General features: G+C 40.6%; 1 protein-coding gene across 5 annotated transcripts in view; it reads left to right on the top strand.

The window, feature by feature from the left end:
- Window positions 1-25789, top strand: part of GABBR2 (gamma-aminobutyric acid type B receptor subunit 2) — a 469815-nt gene extending 444026 nt beyond the window's left edge. For all 5 annotated transcript variants that reach the window (XM_069004222.1, XM_069004224.1, XM_069004225.1 and 2 more), the window contains 4 exons: window positions 4943-5125; window positions 7069-7198; window positions 15914-16031; window positions 23312-25789. In XM_069004222.1, coding sequence (XP_068860323.1) covers window positions 4943-5125; window positions 7069-7198; window positions 15914-16031; window positions 23312-23477 — 597 coding nt within the window. In that variant the 3' untranslated portion in view covers window positions 23478-25789. The remainder of the gene's footprint in view (window positions 1-4942; window positions 5126-7068; window positions 7199-15913; window positions 16032-23311) is intronic.
- Window positions 25790-26052: the final 263 nt, after the last annotated feature.

The raw sequence follows: 26052 nt of genomic DNA on the forward strand, positions 1-26052 counted from the left end.
GGCATCTCACCTACTGGGGGGCCAAGAACTGCATGTGCAAAAGAAACAAGCTGCTGAACTTATCTCAAAGCGCAATCACTGAAAGAAATTAGAGGCACAGACTAGCAACAGAAGCTGATTTGTGATCTGCAAACAAAAGAAAAGTAATTCGTTCTCCAGGACTGACTAAACAGGATGTTTTGCAAGTTCTGCAATTCACTTCTCAAATATTAAAAAGCCATACAGACATGTATAGTCATATTTTTGTTCTATATCTTAGGAAAGAATCACAACTTTGTTCTAAATTGAGGGAACATTCACAAACACAGCAATAGAGTGTACTTTGAAACACACTAGATTTAAGTGGGTAAGCTCTATGAAAATGCATATTAAAACTCTGGTGCCAAAAATACCTCTACAGAATGTCAGAACTCTCTTCAAAGAGAATCATTAATGCTGTCCATGCTCTTTGCCCCTTTGCTTTCATGCTACTTTGCCCATCCTTCTCTTCTCTCCTCTTGTCACAGGCTCTGAAATGACTTTTCTGATTCCTTTTTTAACCCCTTCCTCTGATCTTCTTCTAAACCCCAATTACCCTACCCTCATTTTTCCTCTCAGTTCTTTTTTACTCAAAATACAAACATGAACCATAGCCTCCTAGCATGAAGTACTTAAATTCTTTTCACATAGTGTCAGGTTTCAAATGCTTAGCTATTTAGCAATAAAATTCATCATTGGATAAGGTACAAAAGAAAGATGTTGAAGCAGGGGCTGGAATGCAGCACTTCCAATGCCCATGTGAGTGCTTTCACAGCTGGAGAGTTCTTCTAGCACTCATATATATTGTGCTACATCGCCTCTCGCCGTGCTATGCCACAATCACAGCAGGATGGCTGGCAAGCACTCTCCCCTCAGCCTGCTCCAGCACAGGTTGCACAATAGGTTGTCTGGACCCCACAGACAATTATATCCAGCACTACCTAGTTTGTACATGTAGGTAAGATGTCAGTGTGAGACAGGCACCAAATCTCTCCCCTTAATGAAGTATGTCGTAAATTAGTACAATCTTGGTGACACAGGAGGATTGTTGGTGAATACTAAAGCCTGTTGCTCATCAGGCACAGGGGATGATAATGAAGACCTGGACGACTGCACTTTCTCATTAATTAAACTGACCAGACAGATGCAAGCAGTAATGTGGTTCTGAGCCAGGTGAGTGCCACTACTTCTCTGCTGTACTGAGTAAAGTGCATTCCTTTTAACTAATCTTCAGCAGTCTCCTGGGTCAACAGTGCTGAAATTCAATTTTACTCCACAGCTTTTTTATGAATCTGAATAGGCAACTACTCAATGATGTAGACACACTAGGGAATGAAACATGACATTTTCCCCTTCCTTCTTGTCAGCTCTACTAATCTTATTTACTTATAACACGGCAATTACTATACTTCTCCAGTTAAATGTCCATTTCGTCCACTGCCATTTTGTTCAGTAGCAAGTGCCCTAGAAAAAAACATGAGGAAAATCCCATAGCAGAGTGAGACAGATCAGGGAAAAAAATGCTCATTACCCTCTCGGTTTAAAGGTACAAATGTTGATAGCATTATACTGCATCATTATTCTGTGTTAACTGCAGACATTCTTGTTATCTGATCAAAAACTTTCCAAATATTGTTACAACTATTGTAGATTTCCACAATCAAGCATATCTTGTAGAAGTTATCTGCAGAATTCAAACATGTATTATACGTATTTTTCCTGCTAGAAATTAACAGCTATGTCTAATTACCTTTTTAAGGACCAAGATATCTATAGTACTTTTCAGCATATTCTTCACTTCTTTAAAAGAAGAAATCCTAATATGCATTGTCTCTTCATGAAGTAATTGTCACAAGCTTATCCATATTTATGAAGCTTCCATGTCCTTTCATTTCTTCTGCTCCATCCATTTTGAGACAGAACGCTGGGCTCACTTGTAGTCCCCCAGCAATTGCATACCATTTCTGGCTGCAATGGCATTAACACACTAATTCTTATCCAGTTTCCTTCAGAGCAGCAAGGCAAAACCAGTTCTAGGGATTAAAACATTTGTCTTCTGTGTTGGTAGCATTTGATGCCTATTTGGAACTGGCTCTGTGGATGCTCAACGTTGACCGTTTGTGAAAATTGAAACTGCACAGATGTAAGACAGCAAGATACAAGCTCCACTGACTGTATGATCAGAAAAAAAAAATAAAAAGCTCATCTAACCCCATTCTTTGTACAGCATGAGACAACAATATTTCTCATGGACTTTTCAATCTAATCCACACCATGTGAATGAATTCATTACAGCATGTCCCTGTTGCAAAACATGCAATCTTTAGCTGTAAAATCCCAGGTGAAGATGATTCAATGGCAGTACTTTTATCTTATATTCAGTTTGAACTTAAACCACATCAAATTGCAGAACTTTTAACACTTCGGCCTGCTGCTTTAAGAAGCTTTGTAATTAACATTCTTCACCTTTAACTTCATTTTCATGTAGTTTTTTTGTCTGGGACTTAGACACAGCAGTCATTACAACCAGCCTAATTTGAAACAAGGAATTGTGAGACTGAAGACACTTCCTTCTGAGAGGGCTCAGCTACAGCAAGATACCCAGGACCTTAAGCAGTGGGCTCTTGGTTATCTTCAGAGGAATACTTCCCAAATCCTCTGAGTATCTCTACCAGCATTTGACCACACTCACAATAGAAGTTTTTCTGATGTTTAAGTGAAAATTCTGTTTTTTCAGCTTGTGTCCCCCTCCCTTTCACTGCACATCATTGAGAAGAGTCTGGCTCCATCCTCCTTACTCTCTTCCATCATATATTGGATACACATGAATAATGTCATCACCCCCAATATCTTCCATCTCAAGGCTAAATAATCAGTCTCTACTTCTATCCTAAGGGCTGTGATCATCTTCAGCACCTTTGTGGCCCTTCTCTGAGCTTTCTTTACTACACCTATCTCTCTCTTGCTCTGGGGACTCCAAACTTGGACACAACATCCCAGGTGTGTTCTCGCCAGGCCGAGTGGAAAGGAAGGATCACCTCCGTTGGCCCAGGGTAGTGTTGGCTCATGTTCCACCACAATTCCCAGTGCCTTTACTGGAAAACTACTTTCCAGGCAAACACCCCTCATGCTGTTTGGGTAGGTGCTTGGGGTTTATTTCTCCTCAAGAGCAGGACTTAGTATTTCCCTTTGCCTAGCTTCAGGAGATTCTTGTTGGCCCAGACCCATTTCCTTCCAGACTGAGGAACAGCACAAGTGACTGACTACCACAATCCTCTGAGCCTGTCCATTCAGCCTAATTTGAATCCACTTCAGTGGCCTCTTGTCCAATCACTATTTTGTCAGTTTAACTGTGAGGATGCTCTGGGAGACAGTGTTAAACCTTTGCTTAAGTCAAGAAAAATAACTCTCTACTCTCATCTACCAGCCCAGACATCTCACTGAAGAAAGCTGTAAGTCAGGTTGGTCAGGCAGGATTTTCTTTCAGGTGAAGGTGGCAAGGAGGCATTTCCCCAAATTCTTCTCTCACATCTCCTGAACACAGCTGTGACATTTCCTTTCTTCCAATCCTCAAAAACTGCTCCAAATCAACATCATCTTCCAAAAGTAACTGAGAGTGGCCTCATGATGACATGGACCAGTTCCCTTAATCCTCAGGCATACAATTTATCAGGCTGGCTGAACTTGATGTATTCAATTACTTTAGAGGTGTGGAATTTCTGATGGCAAGTTTTACCAGAAAAGACTAAGGTGAAAAAGGCACAGAGCACCTTAGCCTTCTCCATCTACTTTACCACCTGAAAAATTAAGTGTATTATCTGCAAGCATCATCCCAATCTGCAGCCTTGGTCTGTAAATACATGCCAGGGACCACATTCTTCAGAGTCTAAGCAGTCATTCCTCTCTCAATCAGAAGGTAGGGCCTTACTTCACGCCACCAGAGCTGCAGAACAATGCCATGCTCTTTAAAACAAGAGGAATCAATTCCGAAATGCAGTTATACCACAAAATCTGGGTGAGCTGTGCATACAGAATGATTGCCCTTTCTCTCTTTTCAGATAACTCAACACCTCTGGATTTATGATTCCATGTCTATCCTCTCAGGGCAGGGAGCTCCTTCAGCTTTGTCTGTATACAAATATATGTATGCTGCTTGGCAAGTAACATAAATTTTGTATTCTCCAGAGTAATCTGAGAATCTCTCTCCCCCTTGCCAAACAGCAGTAGCTTTCTCTCCTCATGTCGAGGTGATATTTTCACATTGTCACCGAGTGTTAAATTTTACTTACATTTGCTTAAATTAAATATGTTTAAGGTTAACTTTTTTTTTTTTTTTTTTTTTAACTGGCTTATTTAATTTATTTGAACAGATTTGGTTTATTTTGGGTCGCTAAAAACTAATTAAGTTTCTGTTATCTCCAGAGTGCAATCTCCCATGAGTTCTCTCTGTTAATACTCCTGCTTCATGTCTCTCTCTGCTTGAGTGTTACTTCTAACAGTAGGAAAGGAGAAATTTCAGATGGAACCATACTTGGGAAGGGAAGGGATTGGTGGATTGTTTTTTTCTTGAAGAAGGAACATATTCTTTTAAAGTATAAACATGTCAATGAAGGAGAAAAATACATTTTATAGAATATTAAAATATATTTTAATATATTTAAAATACAGATAAATATATTTTAAATTAGGTTTTTTCCTAATTTTTTGAACACTTCCCTTCTCATAATCATTTTCATTCAACCTATTCTATAAAGTTATTCAGAAATCATCTCAAGTAGTGCACATGGCAAGCAGAGCTCACTTTCCAGAGTTTCATACTTGAAAGTCAAAAAGGAGCTCTTGGTTTGCCTTTCAGTATTTTGAGATAGAAAATATATAGCTGCAAAAATAAAACAGGATTTCTTAAGGCTTTTCAACCTTTCAGCTCATCACACTGCGAACAAATCCAGATGCAGCCACACAGAACAGACGGTTTCAGTTCACTCAAAATCAAAAGAAAGAAGATTCAAAAACATCAACATCAGTCACCAGCGTCAATCAGGCCAGCACATCTCGACTAGAAGGATTGCAGTCAGAGAATCACCGCTTGAGAATGAAAATTACAGAGGTATTTTTACTGCATGTACTGCCTAGGCACTTCAGTTTTCATTGTTTTTTGTTGCAATTCTGCAATCTGCTTAAATGCTGACTACTTTTTAGAGAAAAAAGTTAACTTTCCCCATAGTAATAATAGGAAAGAGACAATTTATATGGTTTGCTAACTAGTACAGCAAATATGTAGCAGGTGTGATAAAATGCAAATGTGCCTTAGCAAAATGAAACTTGCCCTATTTTTTTGTGACAGGCCAATTGCCCTCTTGTTTCACATGAACATGCTGAGCTCCACAGCTCCAGAAGTATAACCTTTACAAACAAGCATAAGAGTGATCTGCAGCCCCAGGGACACTTAAGGGCTGTCTTTGTTCCTGTTTATGGTTGAGTTCTGAGACTGCTTTTGCTGTTATTTCTCAGCCTCTTTGAGAGTTTGCTCCAAAACTTGCTAGACAGATTTTTACATCTTCCATGAAACAGAATTACGTATTTTCTTAAGGTAGAAAAAGACTTTTATGAAAGTGTGAGCTGACCCTTTTGGCACAAAGGTGGTGAACTTTCTTCAGTACCTACTAAGGGAAAGGCTGAATACATGGAGGACATGAATTCCAGGTACAGTTATAGTTATGTCCATCCTTGCTCAGTAGACCTGAACCGATGACAAACCAGTCTTGAAGACTGCCCAATTTTTGAGACAAGATAACCATCACTGGTCATATCTTAAAGAAATTAACCTGTTCTTGTCCAGTCTGTAAAGTATTCTTATACCTTGAAGAGAAAGTATTTTATTACAAGAGTTATTTCTTTGTCCAGATCTTAAGTAATGACAATTGCCTAGGTAACTAAAAGGTATTTACTCAGGCTACCAGAGAGTCCAAAAGTAAAAGTTATCTCTGCCTTGTTAAAGAAATTTAGTTCAGCTTTGCCAGCTTTGGCCCTTTCATGTGAGAGCCTTGACATTTTTAATGAAGGCCCAGCTACCTGCTGGCTATCTCTGTTCCTGTACTCTACTGTAGTTTTTTCTACTAAGCCTCCTAACACAAGATCTCAGCCCGTGCCTTGCAAGGTTCATGATGGTGAGCAGAGGTAAGGCTAGTCAGAGCAGCCACATTAGTGCTCACAGGGCCCTGCCTATTTCTTTTGGACTTTGCTTAAATAGATTAAATTCCCAGAACCAGTAGGCCCAAATCAGTTTCATTGTCAAGGGGATTTGGAACATGCCTTACCATGGCAAGCAGCTACATCTCTGCCTCATCTAGTTGGAGTTGCTATGCCCCAGTTCTATAAGGAGCAACATAAAGTTAATTCAGCACTTTAAAAATTCGGTTAAGCTGGTAGTGAGTGGGACATACTCTGGACACCACATCCTGCACAACTGTTCACAAAGAGGGTTATGAAGCTTGTTTCCTGGAATTTTCAATTGGGGCTATAGACAACTTGTAGAACAAGTTACCCCTTGAGGAGAGCACACTGTGCTCTGCTCAGTGCTAAAAGTAAAGCATTCCTGGTAGAGTTGACTGCAGTCACTCACATGACTGGATGTGCCATAGTTCCCTTATATCCTCCTGTGTGTTTGATAATTTGATGGAAGAAGTGGTTACAGTTATGTATGCCACAATTTTACATGTAGATAATAAATAGTTGAGAGGTTTTCAGACTGGGCTTTCTAATGCCCATATCTTCCTCATTTGTCAGTGCACCTAAATTGCTTCTACTGTCAACTACTAAAGCTTATTTCTCTCCTATGCCCTGTGTGCAATATCAGAGTTGAACAAAATTTGTTACTTGTAGCATTATTTTTAGAGGTAGCAGTGCTATGAGAAGACTGTGCTTGCCACAGTGTAGTAATTGCATTACCACCTGCCTTCCAGTCTAATTATAGAAAGCTACACCTCACTGCACATACCTGAAGCAAGGACTCTCGAATTTTGAAGGATTTGTACTCTCTTTGTTTTGCAGCTGGACAAAGACTTGGAAGAGGTCACAATGCAACTTCAGGACACTCCTGAGAAAACAACATACATTAAGCAGAACCACTATCAGGACCTTAATGACATTCTTAGTATACGGAACTTCACAGACAGCAAAGGTGAGTGTTAGTAAAGTCAATTCGTAGCTTAACCTGACAAACTTTAGAACAGCAATCTCATTGAAATGGTTTCAGAGCACTCAGACCTTGGTAAGACAGAGCTTTAAATATTTTAGTTTAATTACAGAGAGTATGCAGATTCACATAATAAGCTACATAGTACCCACTGAGTAATTATTTCTATATGTATGTCTTCTATTTTAATACACATGGTGAAGTGGGAAAATTTTAGAAGTGTAGTTGTGTTCAGAAGTCAAGTTTTCTGTGCTGCATGGAGAGAGGAAAGTCACAGAATTTTAAGCCCAGTTTAATATGTGCTTGCCTGACTAGGATGCTGAAATTCTGCTTTTGGACACAGCTATCAAGCATGTAAAAGAGAAGCATGTAAATATTTCAGTGCTGATTTGGATTCTAAATGTGGAACTGAAGGCACTCATGTATGAAAATTCTTCCCTAGGAACTGATAAAAAAGGATTTCATGACAACTGTAATATTCCTAAGTTGTTTCTCCTGTGTCTCTTGCATGGCTCCCTGAAGAACTACATGCAAGAGAATTGCTTCTGTTAGAGCCATTTTGCTTTTTGGGAAGCAATAAAATCTGGTGCATAGCGCAATAAAAGTGGAAGCCAGGACACCCACCTTCCATTTCTGACCTGGAATGGATGTACTTTGTGACTTCTGGCAAATAGCTTTGTACAGCTGAATATTACTATAGTGTGTGAAAAACTATCTGCTCAGTGTTTGTAAGTTGTAGATTTGCGTGTTTGTTACACTGCAAGGCTCCGGCTTCCTATTGATGTGGCACCATAAGCTTGGTTAAGTGGGACAGAAGTTACCCCTGTGAATAAACTTGAAGAATAATTTTAGAACAGCAACAGACCACATATATCTCTGAAGTGTATTGAAATTTTGGTTGGATAAGGTTACATTTTCTTGTGCCTTTTGTTTTAAACTGGGTATACACTGGGTTGTATAACTTGTGGCAAAAAGAAAAAAAAAGGAGAGTTCCCAGTGTCCTTTCCAAAAGTAAAAAAAAACAGAAGAGGGGAAAGGAGGAAAAGGAAAACGTAAATAGCTGCTGGAGGCGTGTGATTATTGGGCTGAGATCAGGAGCAAGAACTAACATCAGTGAGTGGGATGAGCAGTTTGAAAGGAACACATAGAATGTTCCTCTCATGTCAGATGCTCCAGGAAAAATGATAAATCATGAATAATATTTCAAGCAGAAAAGATATGTTGCATTGTGCCAAATGCCCATCTGAGTTTGGGTATGAGAAACAAAAAATGATTCTCAAGAAATACACTGGGTATAAATTTAGGATGGATGCTTCCCACAGCAAGATGCACTCCATTAGCAGTAGGAGGCTGGCAAAGAAATCAAGGATAAAATATAACCTTTCTGCATTCACTTGTGTCTATGTATACAAAAGATACCGATGCCTAACTGCTGCTTGACGCAGCAGCATCCAAGATTGTCTCTGTTCCTAATTTTCCCCCAGTGCAGTTCCCTAGCTTTTACACTTCTTCTGTGGGGTGCATATTTAAAATCATCTGTATGGAGGCTAAGTATGGAGCATTAATATGCGGAGTAGCTTGGAACTATGTATTATTGGGATTAACAGGGTAGATATTCGGCATACTGAAGTTTCTGGACGCAATTTTCTCAATAGACCAACCACATAAAGCTCCACACAAAAGTTAGGACAGGTGGAGAAAGATTATTTTCCTTGGACAACTTCATATGGAAAGATTAGAGCATCCATTCACTGGGAATGAGGAAGACCTGGCTCCCAATTTGCAGCAGGTGTTTGAAGCTTGGCCCTATACCTGGTGGCAAATACTCCACACATGTACATTACAGTGTATCCTGATTCTGACACAAGTGACAATAAATATTCATACTTCCAGGCTCTGAGCCACAGCCACCGTGATCAACAGCCCTTGCTAGCCTTTTCTGTCCCTCCAATTCCATTTCTTCTGCTCCTTCTCTTTCTACATTTCCCTGTCCCTTAGCTACATGTCTGAATCTCTTGTCTATTTGTCTCACCGCATCCATTCCCAATAGTCGACCTATGTGCTTAATATAAATTTGCCATTCCAATCAAAATAACAAGGCTTTGGAGAATTCATGCTGCTGAGTCACTGCTGCTTCTGTGCAGATTCAAACAAACATCGCTTAAATGGTACTTAAAAAAATTCTGGCCCTTACGGCTACAGGAAAGCTAACTCTGAATGACATGACTATGCTTTCTGTAGCTGTGCATTTCATGAACTTTCAGGAAAGGAAAGTACAGAACTTTCAAAGTATGCATCCCTGGTGGTACTTGAGTGAAGTTTCAGAATTGTAAATAATCTATTAGTATGGCCTAGAAGTGACCATCTCTCTCATCCCCACTGTGCAACTGGGGAAGCCCACCCAATATTGGTTTTGAGGTGATGATGAGGTTTCCTTAATCTTGTGAAAAATGTGAGCTGGGAGAGTAGGAACAGGACAGTGAAGAGAGAGGCTCAAAACAGCAGCTGACTTGGAGCTAAAAATCATAGGAGATAATGTGCCACATTTGCTTCATGGTTCACTTCTATGTCACTTGTTTTTATAAAATACCTTGCTGTTCTGGAAGAGCTCGCACAGAGAATGCCATGTAGTGTAACCCCATTGCTATTGCTTACACAAACTCAGGGCGCTGCTCTTCACAGAACAGATCATAATGTAGGATTTAGGCAATGCATCTCAAACAAGCCCTAATCAAACTTTAATGTCATAGTACACTTCAGTAGGCTTCTGATCTGTAAAAATTGCCCAGAGTTAAAAATCCTAACTCCTATAACCAAGTGCCAAAGGAGGTTATTTGATTCATCTTTTCCTTCCCCACCACCCTCATTTACATCAAACATATGGATTTAGGATACAAAAGTTAAATTACTTTAGCCAAAATAGGTAGAGGCAGCTGTGAACTCCTGTATCTGCCTGACCTCAGGCAGCATTTCATAACTTTGGGATTTCTGGTTAGTTATTAACAGCAATAGCTCCTGGTGTATTCCAGGAGCCCTTTGCTGGCACAGGGACTCCCTTCTTTGCAGCACATTTCCGTACGTCTCATTTAAAGAGAGATATTATCTGAGACACTCATCTCTTGTTCACAAATGCATAATGTTCCTGAGACATCTACAGCAATTGGCTATGTAAGAAAAGCAATTAGGAAAATGTGATTTGTGGTTTATGGCTTGATTGCTTTCTTTTAATGCAGGCTTTTTAGCTGCACTGCTACAGAGCTTTGCGTGGTCAAGCACTTTTCAGCATGCTCCACAGACTGTGGCTCTGGGACCTCGAATGGTTTCCCCAGCTGCATTTAAAAGGGCATACCATTAACTTCATTTGATACATTCCTCACATGACTGAGTCACTGTGCCTGCTAGTGACCTCCGCGCTGTGCCCAGGGCAACATTAACTTCTCCCCTGGCATTTGTGAGATCTGGTGGCCTTGCTGGAGCGGCCAGAGCCACATTATAGTCTGGGTTTGAGGCAGGGATGGGGTGTGGGGGAGGCCAGGCTTGGCTCGGGCCATCCCTGTAACTGACAGAGCCGTTCAGCAGGAACAGTCAGGCTTGGAGGCACAGCTGCGTTTTCCAGGCTGGCATTTGGAAAAAAGGAGGACAAGTGCTTCAACTGTGATGCTGTGTAAAGAGGAAGTTCCAGGAAAGTTCCACACAGTTCCAGGGAAGAAATGTCCTAAAATGGACACAAACCAGAGCTTCCCAAAAGGGCTCCTTGCACCCATGTCAGTGTGTCAGACAGGAGAGAGTTTGTGAAGGTGGAATTTATTTCTGCTGTGCAAGTTCCTGCAGAGTTAAAAGCTACTGAAGAGACAAATAGACAGAGGAAAGATATTGTGTGGTTTGGGGGTGGGGGGCTGGATAATTTTGCTACACTTGGAATCTTACTATCTTACTCTACTTGACTTCTTGTTGATGTTTTAATACATGAAATTATTTCCATGTGAAATAATTCACAAAATCATGGATTACAAGTGTTTCATATAAAGCAAAGCTCAGAAGAAATCCTGGAGAACAATCTCCCTCAATTTCTACCTTGGCTAGTACATTTCAGAGTAGCATATTAGGGAAATTAGGCCATTCTATGGGAAGTACATGAGAAGAAAGAGATAACCTTGCCGCAGTCCCCCCTTATGAACAAACCCTTTTTGCAGGTTCTTTCTCTACAGGCGCCTTTCCTTGCTCAGAAAACTTTGTTTTAAGCCAAAAAGCAGTCTTTACTCATTGCTGTAAACAGGCTGGGAGCATTCATTTACGTGTCAGATATGCCTACCACTTGTCACCCCACTCCGATGTTTCCTAGTGTTAGTTTTTTCCCCATGTAAAAGCAGCTCAAAGGAAAACAGATTTCAAAGGCATGTTGCTCACAAATGCGAAGCAAAACAGAATTCATCTGTGATAGATGGGGGAAATATCATTTCTATGAAGTTCATGCAATTCAAGCATTAAGCTTGAGATTGAAAAATAGATTCAAAGGGAAGGGCTTTCAGAAATAACTCCTTTAAAGGGATGCTGTTTTGAAGCAAGGATATAGTTCCTTTCTTTATAGAGGTATATAGAGATATGTATGCTAGCTTCTATGAAGCCTAACAAATGGATTCAGTCCTGGAGCTTGTTTCTATTTCAAAAGGGAGACCAAGCTGTAAGAGGTTCAGTACCTGCCCTTTCTTGCACAGAAATGAATTTGTAGTAAAGGTAATTTCTTCTGATTTAAAGTAGTATAAATCAGAGCAGAATCTTGCTGGCTTTTCTTTTTAAAAAATTTTCCTCTCAAAACATAACTACTAGAAGTTATCATTTAGATTGCCAGTGCGGTGTGCTTCCTTTAGGAGAAGTTTTTTTCTGATTACCCAGCAGACAATGTGATCATTTTAATTTTTCCTTTCAGCTTACTTTCTTTACATCCTATTCACATGAAAAACAGAGAATGCCCAGTCATGTTTCACAGTCCAAACAACAGAACTGGGAAAAATTACAGCAGGTTTTAAAAATCTACCTCTAGATTTAAAGTTTCCTGAGCTCCTTAGTAAATCAGCAAAATTATCTCTGCCAGATCTTATAAGTCTTTATTAAACCACACTTGCTTCTTTGTGGAGCACAAAATATGCTTTCTAGCAAAGAGAAACAACAATAGAATTGAAAGATATTGGATAGTTCTGCCATCCAGTTCTAAGCCATCAGAGGAATATTGCCAGTAAAGGGCAATGATGAAGATGTTCAATAAAGTTGCAGTGTACAAACATCAACAAAACAATCTTCTAGTTAAAAAAATATGTTTTCTAAATTCCATGGAAAAAAACAGAAGCATCATCAGTCACCTGGTGCTTTCTGCCTGCAGCTGAATGAGAGTTGTTAAAACGCATGGTGCGCTTAAGCCTGCCCAGGTAATTTTGGCAGCACGAGGTTGCAGAGTGATTATAGGTGACCCCTGACAGAGGGAGAGGAGAGCAGCTGGGAGCAGTGACCTCCTCACTGAGCCCCTCGGCAGCCTGCGTGGGTGTGCTTTTGCAGCGCAGAGCTTTGTAAATGGAAGCTGTTTCTTTGCTACAGGTAGACAAAGGTCCTGAGCTAAAGCCTCTGGCTCCCGCCGACCACCAGCAGCAAGCTTTGTTTTATAATGAGCCCGTTGCTCAGTGCTCTGTGTGGCCCTTGAGATCTATTTGTCCTTTCTCCCGACAGCTTTCTGAATGGAAAGTGCTCAGGCATCACTTATCCAGATTTCTGAGTTCCGGTTTGAGGTCTACAAAGGTGAAAATCATTTAGAAGGTGCTTCTGGCTAATGTAATTTCAGTTTAGAAGGTCGTTACCTCATCCCGGTGCAACTTACTGGGTAGGATCTGCAGTGGCAGACAGTACCCTGAGAATGAAGGGCATTTTCCATGCAGCATACTTAATGGACAGAGGAGAAGATGGGAAAGTATCAAAAACACTGCTACACTCTACAGGGGAAACTGAGAAATCAAATGTTTACCACTACCCTTAATTTCTTTTCTTTCAGTTGCTCAGGTATATAAAACTAGTTTTCTAAACCCTTAAGTTTTTTAAGTGCATATGGCAATAGTGTTTTTTCTTTAAGATCCAGCTCCCAGAAGCATATGACTAAGTGAGAATCTTGCTCTACATTATTTAAATGAAAGGTAAATAAAAAATAAAGATATTCTAGTTTCCATAGCTGCAAAATAGAAATCTAACAACTCCTCTCCCAAAATGCCTAACAAATAAGAATTACTTAACTTTTCTTTTTTTTAAATTTTGAAAGAAGCAAAGGAAAAAGGAAAAAAACCAACAATTTTATGTGCATTTTGTCTGTATTTTATACATATACAGTAAAAGTTGCATTTGGTAGCCTTGTATACAGAAATTTATTCAGTGTATTAAGGGCAAGTCATCTGCAAGAGTGGTAGAAAAGAGTCTATTAAGAATAACACACGGTGATATATGGGCAGTTGGTGTTGAGAGGTGAGTAGGAAGAGAATATATGATTTCTGCTCTACTCTAAACTAAATCCCCCACCTTTTTGACAAGGACCACCTCCTTCTCTCTCTCACAGCACATCTGAAAGTGCATGAAACTCCTTTAGCGTGTACAACACAGATTATTCTATTAAATAACATACTCTCAAACAGCAACAGTTGCATTTTCCAATCATTTGATGAAGAATTATATCTTTAGTGGCTTTGTGAAATGTTAAATTGCTTATCTTGTCCAAAGGAGTTGGAACCCTAAAATAATTAAATAATAGAGTTTTTCCATCCCTAATTACAAAGGTTACTCAAATTTTTACTTTGGTCTATATCAAAAAGTCAGCACTTTCCATTGTCAGCTTACATCAGCTCAGGACTGAATGTTGGTTTTAATCACAGAAGTAAAAAGTGTTCTTTTCTACATGTCTGTTTATAGACATCACAAGACTTTTATGCAAATGTCAAACTTGATATACAAAGAAATGCAATGTACAGAAAGTAAAAACTGAACGCTTGTGACAGCAAATGCCACACCAGCAAACTTCAGGCTGCCCTGAGGTGATAGACCTTATTGCTTATCTTAGCCACTGCCAGATTTGACTCTTTACTCTACTCCCTTCACATCTAAACCATCACTGAATCCTGCCATCTCTTAAACACTCTTCTTGCTACAACTGAATTCCTTCACTCTCTTCTACTGACATTTTCCTGCCCCAGCCAAAGCAGCTTCATGTGTTCTGGTCACCTCCTTTCTCAGCCAGATCCTTCTCTTCAATGCAACATAAGTGAAAAATCTTGTCTCCTTCTGAGCTGTAGTGATCCCCATGTCTGTGCATTGTTGCCTCCTCACCTACACACTTGGTTGTTGCTTGCTTTTTAGATTTTTCACAGCAGGAAGTGAATGCTATCAAATAATGCCAGGGATGACCTTACTGGGAGGGTAATTATAGATGTTGGAGTTTGCCCTCAAAATATTTGTGCTTCCAGCTTCTTTCCTCACTGTGTTTCTGCTGCTTGTTTTGTACACCCGGTGCCTGTTGATAACATAGATATTCCTAGCATGCTGGGAGCTGAGCATTATTTGGGGCTCCTAAACATGAGTACAACAGAGAAGCAGCTTAACCCTTCAAAATGTACCAGATTTTTCATGCCATTTTCCTTTTTTCTTCACTCTTTTCCTGTATTTCCACCTCATACCCACTTTTATGTTCAAATCCTTCAGTACCCTCTTCAAGAATTTACCTCAGACTCCTCTTCCATGCTGCCTCAATGCCTGCGGCAATCACTGCTTCCCTGTTTGTGTGGCAAACAACTGCTGGTGATGGTTTTGGAGCTCTCTGTAATTATTTATGAAAACTGTGAACTGCCCTCATTATTCAGATGCTTTCCATATGATTTTATTTGGCTTAACACAGAAAGACACTTTGAAAAAGCAGGCAGGAACAGAAAGGATCTTCTTAAAATGGCTGTGTTCGCCTGTGTTTCTCAGGGGGAATGATGCCATGGGCATCAGCACAGCTAGCCAGGGACTCCCAGGACACCCAGGGGAATCAAGAATTACAATCTGTTTTGTTATCACTGTGGAGAAAAGAAAAAAGAATAATGACATCATTAGCTGTCCTTGCTGCAGACAACCTATGGGCCAGTGCAACTGATATGAATCATATTTCCATGCTAAAAATGATAGCAGTAGCAGATAGGCAAATGACAGCACTTAATTGCCTGTGTGATCGTAAGAGTATCAAGGGTCTATATATCAATGAGGTTATAGTTCTTTTAGGAAAAGTCTTAAGAAAGAGGGTTTATGAAAAGGTTACAGTTTTTAACTGCAAGAACAGTATAGTTACATTAATTTTTCACATAGCCTAAGCCTAGATGAGAGAGAGTGATACAGCTGCATAGAGGTGGGACAACAAGGGTTGGTTTGTGGGTTTTTTTTAAAGGTGGGGGGAAGTAAAGGGAGGACAAAGAGGTTTTGTTACTTTTCTGTTTCTTCATGGTAGTTCCTATGGAGGAACACATCAACCAAAACATAAGAGTACCAAACTGTCAAAGCAAAACTTGAGACTATATTGGAATATAGGTAGTATGAGTTTACTTTGTAGCATTATGGATATCTGGGAAAATTTAAAATGAAACAATTTTGAAATGGTCACCTGGTCACAGTAAAGTAAAATTGAATGTGTTGTCCATCCAGATGGTGAGAAAGCCATTTTGAAAAATCATCTTGATCAAAATCCACCAGCACAGTGGGGCTCATCAGACCCTTCCAGAACAAACAAAGATCCCATAGAAGACATCAACTCTCCAGAACAGTAAGTATACATCATTATCTTACTGACAAGATGGTAATTTAAATTATTACATTTCATCAAAGCCCATACTTCCCTTCCATGCATTTTTTATGGGAAGACCTTCACTGTAACCCCCTTTCATGCAGCCCCAGCTACAGAGAGAGCCTGAAACATCAGCAATGGGGAATGTGAATGGCACCTCCTAAAGCACCAGTAGGCAGCAACATTGTACTGTGATACCTCCCTGCCACCAGCTCACCAACCCAATGAAACTAATCCTAAGGTGCCCCAAAGGCAAACAAACATGTTTCCTTTCTCTTGTTGGAGACATCCACAGCATGATGTCTAAAGTTTCTGTAGAGAGTTGCAGGATGAGCTGTGCACAACCACCAGTGTGTGGAGGAGAGAAGAGGATGTACATATGTACACAAATGCCTTATGACTCTTGTCAAATGTTCAAGTCCTTCCACACACCAGCCAGAGGGGTTCATGGTGTACGTAGACATTTTGTTCTTTTATATTCTTAAGCTAGATGAGAAATAAAAAGTGTCCTGAGGGCTTCTCAATGTTGCCATAGCAGCTGGACCTGAGATTTGGCATAGGAAAGCCTGCACTAAGTAGTTTCCCTTAGAAACAATGCTGCAGATACAAGGAGAGGATGGCACAAAACACTGGCTGGATTTACAGAGGGGAAAGAGTCTTTGGGTGTCCGCTTTTCTCTCTAGGAACCGATACAATAAACTGGTGTCCTACCCTCCACTCTCTGAGCAGGACCTGCCATGGGCCAGAGCTCAGGGAAGTGGCATTCTCGTGTGGGCCTGGATCAGCCATTTCCCCACAGCAGCCTGGTTACACCAGCATCGCTTCATCAGTGTCTGAGCTAATAGCTGTCAGACTCCTGGGCAATTTAAAAACTTATTTAAAAACAGAATAAATTAAACTAGATTACTAGAATGAGTCACGTTACATCAGCAACAGCAGCCCTGATTGCAGATAGTAGCTACTGTCTTGTACTACCTGGTGCAGGAAAACACGTGGATTTCTAATTCTGTCCTTGCACTCAAAGAAAAAACCCAACCCAAACCTGCAAAGAAGCTAATCCACACACAACCCCCCCAAAAAAAAAAGGAAAAAAGTCCCACAGTAGATGAAATATCTTGTAATTTCACAAAAGCAGGACTCTTGCTGAGAGCGCTCTCATGACTTTGTGGGGTCAGCAGAGTGCTTTAATGCATAGCTATTAGAGGCCTGTGTTTTTCTCAGCACCATTTGTCAGAAATAATGTAGTGTGAATGCAGCCTCATCCACATGTGGCCCCCTTACATTAAGAAAGATGCTAAGAAAAACACAGACTCTCAGATAATCCAATTGTCTCGATACAGATTTAATACAGACAAAGAAAAAGAAAAACATTTGGTGATGACAGAATTTCCTCTAGGTTAGTGATAACTGATGAGAAGACTGAGATTTCCTAAAGGTCCTGGAGAGTGGGTCAGTACAAATCTGAACAGTCATTTATGGAAGGCAATTAATACAGTCCTGCTAAATGTAAACGGTGCCATTCAGCATTTGCAGAGCTGTGACTGTGCCAGGTCCAAGGGCCAGTGGCAGTTTGGATACCAGAGCCACACTGCCCAGGCACAGTGGATCTGCCAGAGAGGAGAGGTATAGCTGTCTTCAGGACTTCCCTCTTTTGGATAAGAGATTGACTCTCTCCAAAGTTTGTGCTCTTGAAGATATCCTTCTGCACCCCTGGGCTTGTTTCTCAACTTGTCTGGCAGCACTTCTGTCCTTTGATGGTTGCTAAATACATAATTCTTGTCAAAAAAAAAAAAAAAAAAAAAAAAGGATTTAAAGGCAAGCTGTAGTTTCTGTCTTTCTAATTTCACTTCATACATAGGGCATCTCACAGGTAGTCACACAGTCTGAGAAACTTATTTCTTATTCAAGAACACGAATCTCAAGGACGTTAGTCTGAAAAAGATTTCCTCTTGGTCACAAACTTGTGAAAAGAGGATGTTAATTCAATCACTTGCCTGCAGAAATTTTAACTCTTTAATGACTGTGGGGAAAAAAATCTTCCCAGCTTCCTGTGCTTGTCAGCACTCATGAAAACTGACATCTTCCAGTATGAAAGCTCTTATAGAGTTCAGAAAAGAGCTGATTTGGGATTTTTTCATTCTTTCTTACCATTAGTGCTACATTTGACTCATTGCAAGTAGGATCCCTTATTCTACAGTTGTGCCCAAAGTGAACCCAGAATAATATACATGCACTTCAGGTAGTAGTGCAGGAAGTTGTTTCACATTTTTCAATGGGGATATTTCCATTGTCTCAATCAGAATGTGAAAAACAATTTTTTTGTGCTTGGCTCAGATTTAGAACCCTGCACCTAGGGAAAATGTAGTCTGTATGACTGTAAAACAGCCTTAGAGCATGAATATAGATGATTCTCAGTTCTCTTGGCATCTTACTCTTTTTCCTGCTGGACAGGACCCAGTAGGTTTTCCATACTGCCATGTAAAATTTTCCATACCCAATCAGGCCATCAGATAAGAGGAGCAAAAAGTGGATGCCAACTGCTTTCTTTCCTGTGTACACTGTCTACACAGTATAAATTAACACCTCCTATAGCAAAAGCACTGGCAAAGCAGTGCCAGTGCGCAGGCACGAGCCCTGCACTTTGATTTCCCATTGTGCTTTTTAGCATACTCCCTAGCACAGCTGTACCTGTTTGTGCTCTCCCAGGAAATGCTCAGCAGCAATCTTGGGGGCTGCTTAGCTGCATGGATAGACACTGCACTGTGCCAGCTCATCTCAGGTCCAGAGAGCAGCCTGAACCGGCTTAGAATAGATATCATTCATTTCCCAGTAGGATGAGTTGTCTCTCAGGCAAAGTCATCTGCTTTGATGAGCATCAAACTGCTCATCTTTCCTGATGGGCAGCACTGCTTACTTATCTAAAGATCATATCAGTCAGCTTATGTGCACGAAGGCCACATTCAATGGTTTACCTTCTGTGACCCTTAAGGACATCCATCTATGCTCCTTCATTCCTGTGTGTTGTCCCTTCTCATCGGTGACCTACATCCAGCAGGTCATTAGCTTTTGGCACCATTAAAATTTATACCATTCTCATTTTAACAGCAACAGTATTCCAGATCTCTCAGTAGAGGTGATGACAGATTTCTGGGGGACCCCACTAAAACTTGTGATCTTAATAGACTATTTCTATATGCAGGGGTTTTTGTAACCTTCAAAGCATAACTGGAGCCAGTTATGTTAATTTAAGTAACAAAAAATTCTCAATCAAAAACTTGGTTGTGACTGGATTATTGCATTGCAGCCATATGCCTCAGCATGAACAGGCCTTTGTTATTCTGTTTCTTCACTGAGAGTGATTTATATTAGTCTATCTATGATCTAACTCAAACCTGTCATTAAAATAAGGTGGGTTTAGAACAGTTAGTTTACAGAATCACTAGGTTGGAAGAGACCTCTAAGATCATCAAGTCCAACCGATGCCCTAACACCTCAACTAAATCATGGCACTGAGTGCTACATCCAATCTTTTTTTAAACACTTCCAGGGATGGTGACTCCACCACCTCCCCGGGCAGACAATTCCAGTATTTAACCACTCTTTCCATAAAAACTTTTTCCTGATAACCAACCTAAATTTCCCTTGGCACAGATTGAGACAGTTTCCTCTTGTTCTGTCAGTTGCTGCCTGGAGAAAGAGACCAACCCCCACCTGACTACAACTGCCCTTCAGGAAGTTGTAGAGAGTGATAAGGTCACTTCTGAGTCTCCTTTTCTTTTACTTGCTAGTAGAACATCTTGCTTTACTGTAGTCTTTTAGAGCTTCTCCAGCTTCCCTGAAGTTGATAAAAATCAACATTAATGTGCTGCAGAATTAACTGAAATAGTCCCTGAGTGCTCAGACACAGTTTACACACTCCCACAGAACTTCAGAAGTTTGACTGTTGCAGCAATTTGTTTCAGTCGCCCCACTTACCAATGGATCTTATTAGTGATTTTCTATAACAAAACCAAAATATATTTCAAATGCCTCGGCCCCCCTTGTGGTATCGTGCATTCCCATGTGCACTGCATTGTACTTCTGTGTGCATTGACGTTGGAAGTCAAGGTTTTACTCGATTTTATGTTTCCCTAATAAATGGTATTTCTGTACAGAGCTGAGGACACTTCCCCTATCACAGAATCCTGATGAGTGGGTGCTCTGTGTGTGGAATCATCTTTCCTTTCCATCTCCTTCAGTGGTTGCCTATGATTTTAGACCCAGTACTACCAACCATTCCGTCTCCAAAATACTTGACCGTATATATGTTTTCACATATATATATATATATATACACCTATACAGTATGGACAGCTTGAAATAAATTCATAGGGTCACATAATGGTTTGGGCTGGAAGGGATCTTTCAAAGTTAGCCAGTCCAATACCCCTGCAATAAGCAGAGACAACTTCAAGTAGATCAGCTTGTTCAAATCCCCATCCAGTTTGGCCCTGAACGTTTCCAGGGATGGGGCATCTGAGCCACCTGTGGCAGTGTTTCACCACCCTCATCATAAAAATTCATTCCTTATATGTAGTCTAAATCTACCCTCTTTTATTTAAAACCTCACACAGCATCCTCTTACTCCATGACCTTGTAAAAAGTCCCCCTCCAGCTACCTTGTAAGCTCCCTTTAGGTACTGGAAAGCAGCTTCAAGGTCTCACTGGAGCTTTCTCTTCTCCAAGATGGAAAATACCAGTTGTCTCAGCCTCCTTTCATGGGAGACATCCTCCAGCCCTCTGATTTTCTTTGTGGCCCTCCTCTGGACTTGTTCCAGCAGGTCCACACTCTTCTTATGAGAAGAGCTGAATGCAATATTCCGCTTGGGGTGTCACCAGAGCAGAGGGGCAGCATCTCTTCCCTCACACTGCTGGCCACGCTGCTTTTGATGCAGCCCAGGATAGGATTAACTTTCTGGGCTGCAAGTGCACAGAGCCTGGTCATGTCCAGCTTTTCATCCACCATAACACTCAATTTCCTCTTGGCAGGGCTGTTCTCAATCCCTTCATCCCCCAGCCTGTATTGATACCAAGGGCTCTCCCCAAAAGCATAGGCAAAATGTGTAAGGACTGGGAGAAGGGAAAATCACAGATATTGTGAGAAAAGGAAGCCCTAAACAGAGTGAGGCAAGGCACAAGATTTACTTTCACTTCAGGTGAAAATAGCAGGTTTGTTTGGATTTTGCTACTTGTTTTGTTTTGTTTCACGTTTCACCCTTGGACTTTTGTCTACACTCTTAATTGTGTGCAAGTCTCCAGGCTACAGTTCTCTGCCCCAATTCCAGGAACCAAGTTTTCAAGTGAAAGTAAACTTTTAAATACAGTTAAAGCAAAATTTGCCACCTACTGCAGCCACTGTTGGCATAGCTAAATAAACATGCTTTGTCCGTGGTATGGCTAACAGTGAAATGGATGAAAAAAAAAAATCCTATTCACTTGATTATGCAACTGGATTCTCTTGGAGTAGCTTCAAAAAGCCCTTTAATGAGAAGTCTATAACAGTTGAACAAAGTAAGCATTTCCACTGGTGGGAAAATAAGTGTGGGCAATTCTGCATTTGACCCCTCAACAAGAGACAGAATGACAATCCACAGCATCGGGCTCATAAGGATTCAGCACAGGGAAAGAGTGAGCCATGCCACCTCTGCACTCCTTGGGAACAAGGCATGACTTCATTGATAGCACCAGAAAGAATCAAGCACAGTAGCAAAATAACAATGAATGGATTTTGTTCAGTTCCAGGAGTGCAGTGCCAGCACTAGAATGGTCATCACTGAGGACTAACATTGCATGAAAGTTTTAAAGGGAGTTTGAGGGGAAGACAACAAGAAAGAATTTCCTGGGTAGGCAGACAACAGCTATTTCTACTGCACCTCTGTATAAATAAGCCAAAGTTTGTAGTGGAGAAACTAAAGAGAAGAACACTACATTTCTTTCTGTTTGAGTTTAAAAGCTATATTGCCTGGTTCCCAAGCAGTGCAATGGATGCCTTGGTATCTGTGTCTGCTACCTAACACAAGCAATTAAATGTCATTTGAATCAGAAAGGCTGTTCAAAGGGCTAGCTGTCAAACATGCACCCCTTGTAAAGGCCTGTCTATAGACTGTCATTATATCAGATAATGGGCAAACATAAATTTAAAACTCTATTATACAGTTACAATGCTTTCTATGGGCATTTTTGTTCTGAAATCCAAAAGCCAGTCTTCAGTTCAGCTCAGTCCCTTTGACATCTTTCTTCTCTTTAGAAAATGTCTCTGTGTTTCAAGGGTGAATGTCTCCATGCAAAGCCATCCTGAGGATAAAATGACTGAAAACATCTTTTACACTAGCAAACCTCCACAGGATTTCGATTTTGTGGAAGGTGCTAGTATATCCACAGCACAGGGGCAGCAGAGGCCTTTTCTCATGGCACCATGCTCTCCAAGGAAAGGGCTTAGATGGGATACCTGTGAGCATAATTTAGTATCCATTTTAAAAAAATTTCACCAGTTATTATGATGTCAATCTGCTTGGAAAAATGGATACAGAATGTTGGGTTTAGGAACACTGAATTTTGGTATGGGTGTTGGGCAGGACTTCTTTTAGAGTGCCAGTTCCTCAGTCCCATAGCACTGACTGAAACATCTATCACCTCAAAAGCACAGACCCAAACTTTAAAGAGAAGCTACTTAAAAGAGGAAAAAGCCATCAGTCCCAATCACCATGCACCTGTGTTTGCTTCAGCTGGAGCTGCAAAAATGCCATCCTTAGTACTAACATCCTTGTGCTAAGTGATGCATGGCTTGAAACTCAGCCTGTGACTTCATGCATGTCTACACAGTTGGTCAGGGCTCTGAAGGCAGCTGATTGCTTTGCGGGGGGTGGGGGGTCACCAAGCCATATGCCCTCTTTGCAAACTTAAGGTTTTCCCTTTTCCTGCTATCAGCAGTCTAACAATTAACCTGAATGTGCCTGGGAATTTCAGAAGGTTGTGGGATGCTGAGAAAGCACACTTATTTTCCTTTGCCATGTCTAACCTGTCAGAAGAATTCCCCAAGGGGAAAATAACATCACGGTGGCACAGTTCAACATCAGCAAGGGCCATGATCTTGGCATTAACCCTGTCGGTCACAGCGGCAGGCACAGAGAGCTCCCTCGCAGCACCCTGGGAGCACATCAGCCATGCAATGTATTCCATTTGGCCCTTGGCTAACGCTGCTCTCCCTGTCTCTCCCGCAGCATACAGCGCCGGCTGTCCTTGCAGCTGCCCATCCTCCATCACGCCTACCTGCCGTCCATAGGAGGAGTCGACGCCAGCTGTGCCAGCCCATGCGTAAGCCCCAGTGCCAGTCCTCGGCACAGACACGTGCCACCCTCCTTCCGAGTGATGGTTTCAGGGCTGTAGGAGAGGGAGATCAGTGCTTCCTGAACTGCTTTTAAGTACTCAATGACTGGACTAAACATCTGACCTAGAACTCTGCTACAAACGTGTAACATTGGCTCTTAATGCAGAGGAACTTCTGCTGAGGCCCTCGTCACAGGAGTGCCCACGTAACTCATGTGAAAAAGCAAAGGAGGACACAAGGAGTTTGATCTGTAGCCTTATTCATGGAGTTTTTATTTCTTCACCTAGAAGTCACTGAAAAATGTTTCTTCCAAAATTTCTACTAGCAACAAGGAAGCTGGGATATATGGATCTTGCAAAAAGGACACTAGGAAAAAAAAAAAAAAAAAACCACTCAAATGTCACTGAGCTTTATGTGGCTGCTGAGAACATGCAATTCTATACTGTATCCATGTAAGGAAAATGCAGTGGTTGAGCTATACCATGTTGGAATAGATACACTCATTTTTACAAGAGTTGTGTTAAATCGCTGGAAACATTCTGCACTGGTTAGTCTTGCTTTTTTTCATTTCAGGGACGATGTTTAGTAGGAAAGAAGAATTGTGAGAAATGATTCCTCGGGTGTCATTGAGACTCTGCAGTGCTGTGAGCAGGGTCACCTTTACCTTGCAGCTGTATGTGTAACCCAAGCTCCAGCTCTGAGTTGCCACCAGCTGGAGAGCTGCTGATTGCAAGCAGAGCACTTCACCCATCTCCAGGGGCAATGGTAGTGACTGCTGACCATCTGCAGCTTCATTTTTAGCAAAGTTTCTGCACCTATTTCAGAGTAAACAGCACCAACCATAACACACTAAACTGTCTGAAAAAGTCCTAGGGCTGAAAACTCAGGACACTGAGGACAGATGGGTAGTAAAGTCTTAATGCCACAGGATGAATTGTTTTTCCTAGTTTGTTTGAACTGTGTCACACATAATTACAGTAAAATTAATTTAGTGGACTTGGGGGGGAGGGATTAGGGCACAGCACTTTGCTGCTGCGGGCAAAGCCTGCAGGGCACTTAGATGTGAATATACACAATGTTTGCTTCGTACCTGCATACGTGTGACAGTTGTAGCGGATATTAGAGAGGACAAATCAAATTTACCAATAGAATATTTTATCTGAATCCTGAAAGGACTGTGAAAAAACAATTGGTTTTATACTTTAGCTCCTTTCCCTGAACCAAAGTAATTAGGAGGAATGATAGTGGTGTACCGTCTGGACCAACTCTGGAGCCAAACCCTCAGGCACAGGTGAGACACACATGCAGCTTCTTTTTTCAAGGGACTGGAAATGTGTCCTCTCACTGCCAGGGCTGTTTGCTAAAAGTAGGGGGAAAAAAACCACATGAAGCACCCTCTAGGCTCTCAGTTTTCTTTGATCAACATCTATGCCCCTCAGACCAAACCTTTGGAATGATATTTGTACAAAGGTTTACAAATCAGCAATGACTGAAGCACAGCTGAAGGGGTTCATTACCTGAGGGAATTAACTGCAGCTTTGACAAACTAGCATAAATCTCCATTAAAAATAAAACACACCTCATAGTGGCCAAAACCAACACGAATATGTATCTGAATCTTGCAATCAGGAGCATCACAAAATATTTCACTTGGCACATACAGTAAGAGAGGTTATGGAAATATCTGTAGCTTTTAGAACAAAAAACCATGTAAGTATAAACACAGATAAACTAGAACTCATTACTCTGTTTAAGCACTAAACACTGATGTCGTCACTCAATGTGTGTTGACAGTATTCTCTTGCTTTATTAATATCATCAGGGCCTGGTTTATTTTAAAAGGAATGTTAATTTTTAAAAAGAGAAAATTACAATATTGTATATAATGTATACACAAAGATCTCTGTAGAAATATTATTCCAACTTAGCAGGAAAAAAAAATAATTCAGAAGTATTGGACCATTGGAGGTGAGTGTGTGTGTGTGTGTGTGTCTATAACTTCGTGAATACTGACTGTGTGACGTTTATTAGGTTTAAACCATGCAGTACATTCTTTGTCTCAATGATACTGTAGTTTCTCCCATAACATTTTTTTTTACTTTACTGCAGATAACAAGACCAACCAAGTGAATATAGCTATTTAATGTTTCTGTTCTTTTATACTGCAGCAAAAATGTACTGTAAATTTATGAAGAGGCTGTGCCCCAATGGCATTTTCCAATGATGTTAGTGCACAAATGCTTTAAACTAGACTGGAACTGCCAGAAGAAAATGTAAATGAAGAATTTCTTGTATAACCTTATACTGCATGAGATCAATTTTTAATAAATTGTTGCAAATCTGTTTTTATGAATAAAATATATAAAACTTAGCTTTTTGCACTCAATGCCCTCTTCCCCCATAGCAAAATCATTTTTAATGAGTGTGTGCGTATATATATATAAACATAAGTATATATATAAAAGCCTCCTCAGAGAAAGAGGAATCCTATTACAACACCACATTTTAATAAAAATGTAATATGTAATAAAAATACACATCCTAGTAGTTGAACAGTTTGCATTTGGAGATAATAGATAGAAGAGCCTCTGCCCTGGAATACAATTACTGCAGTACCCAAGAGTGAAGTCTAAG

This window comes from Aphelocoma coerulescens, chromosome 2 (assembly GCF_041296385.1).
Source record: "Aphelocoma coerulescens isolate FSJ_1873_10779 chromosome 2, UR_Acoe_1.0, whole genome shotgun sequence".
Classification (NCBI taxonomy): Eukaryota; Metazoa; Chordata; class Aves; order Passeriformes; family Corvidae; genus Aphelocoma; species Aphelocoma coerulescens.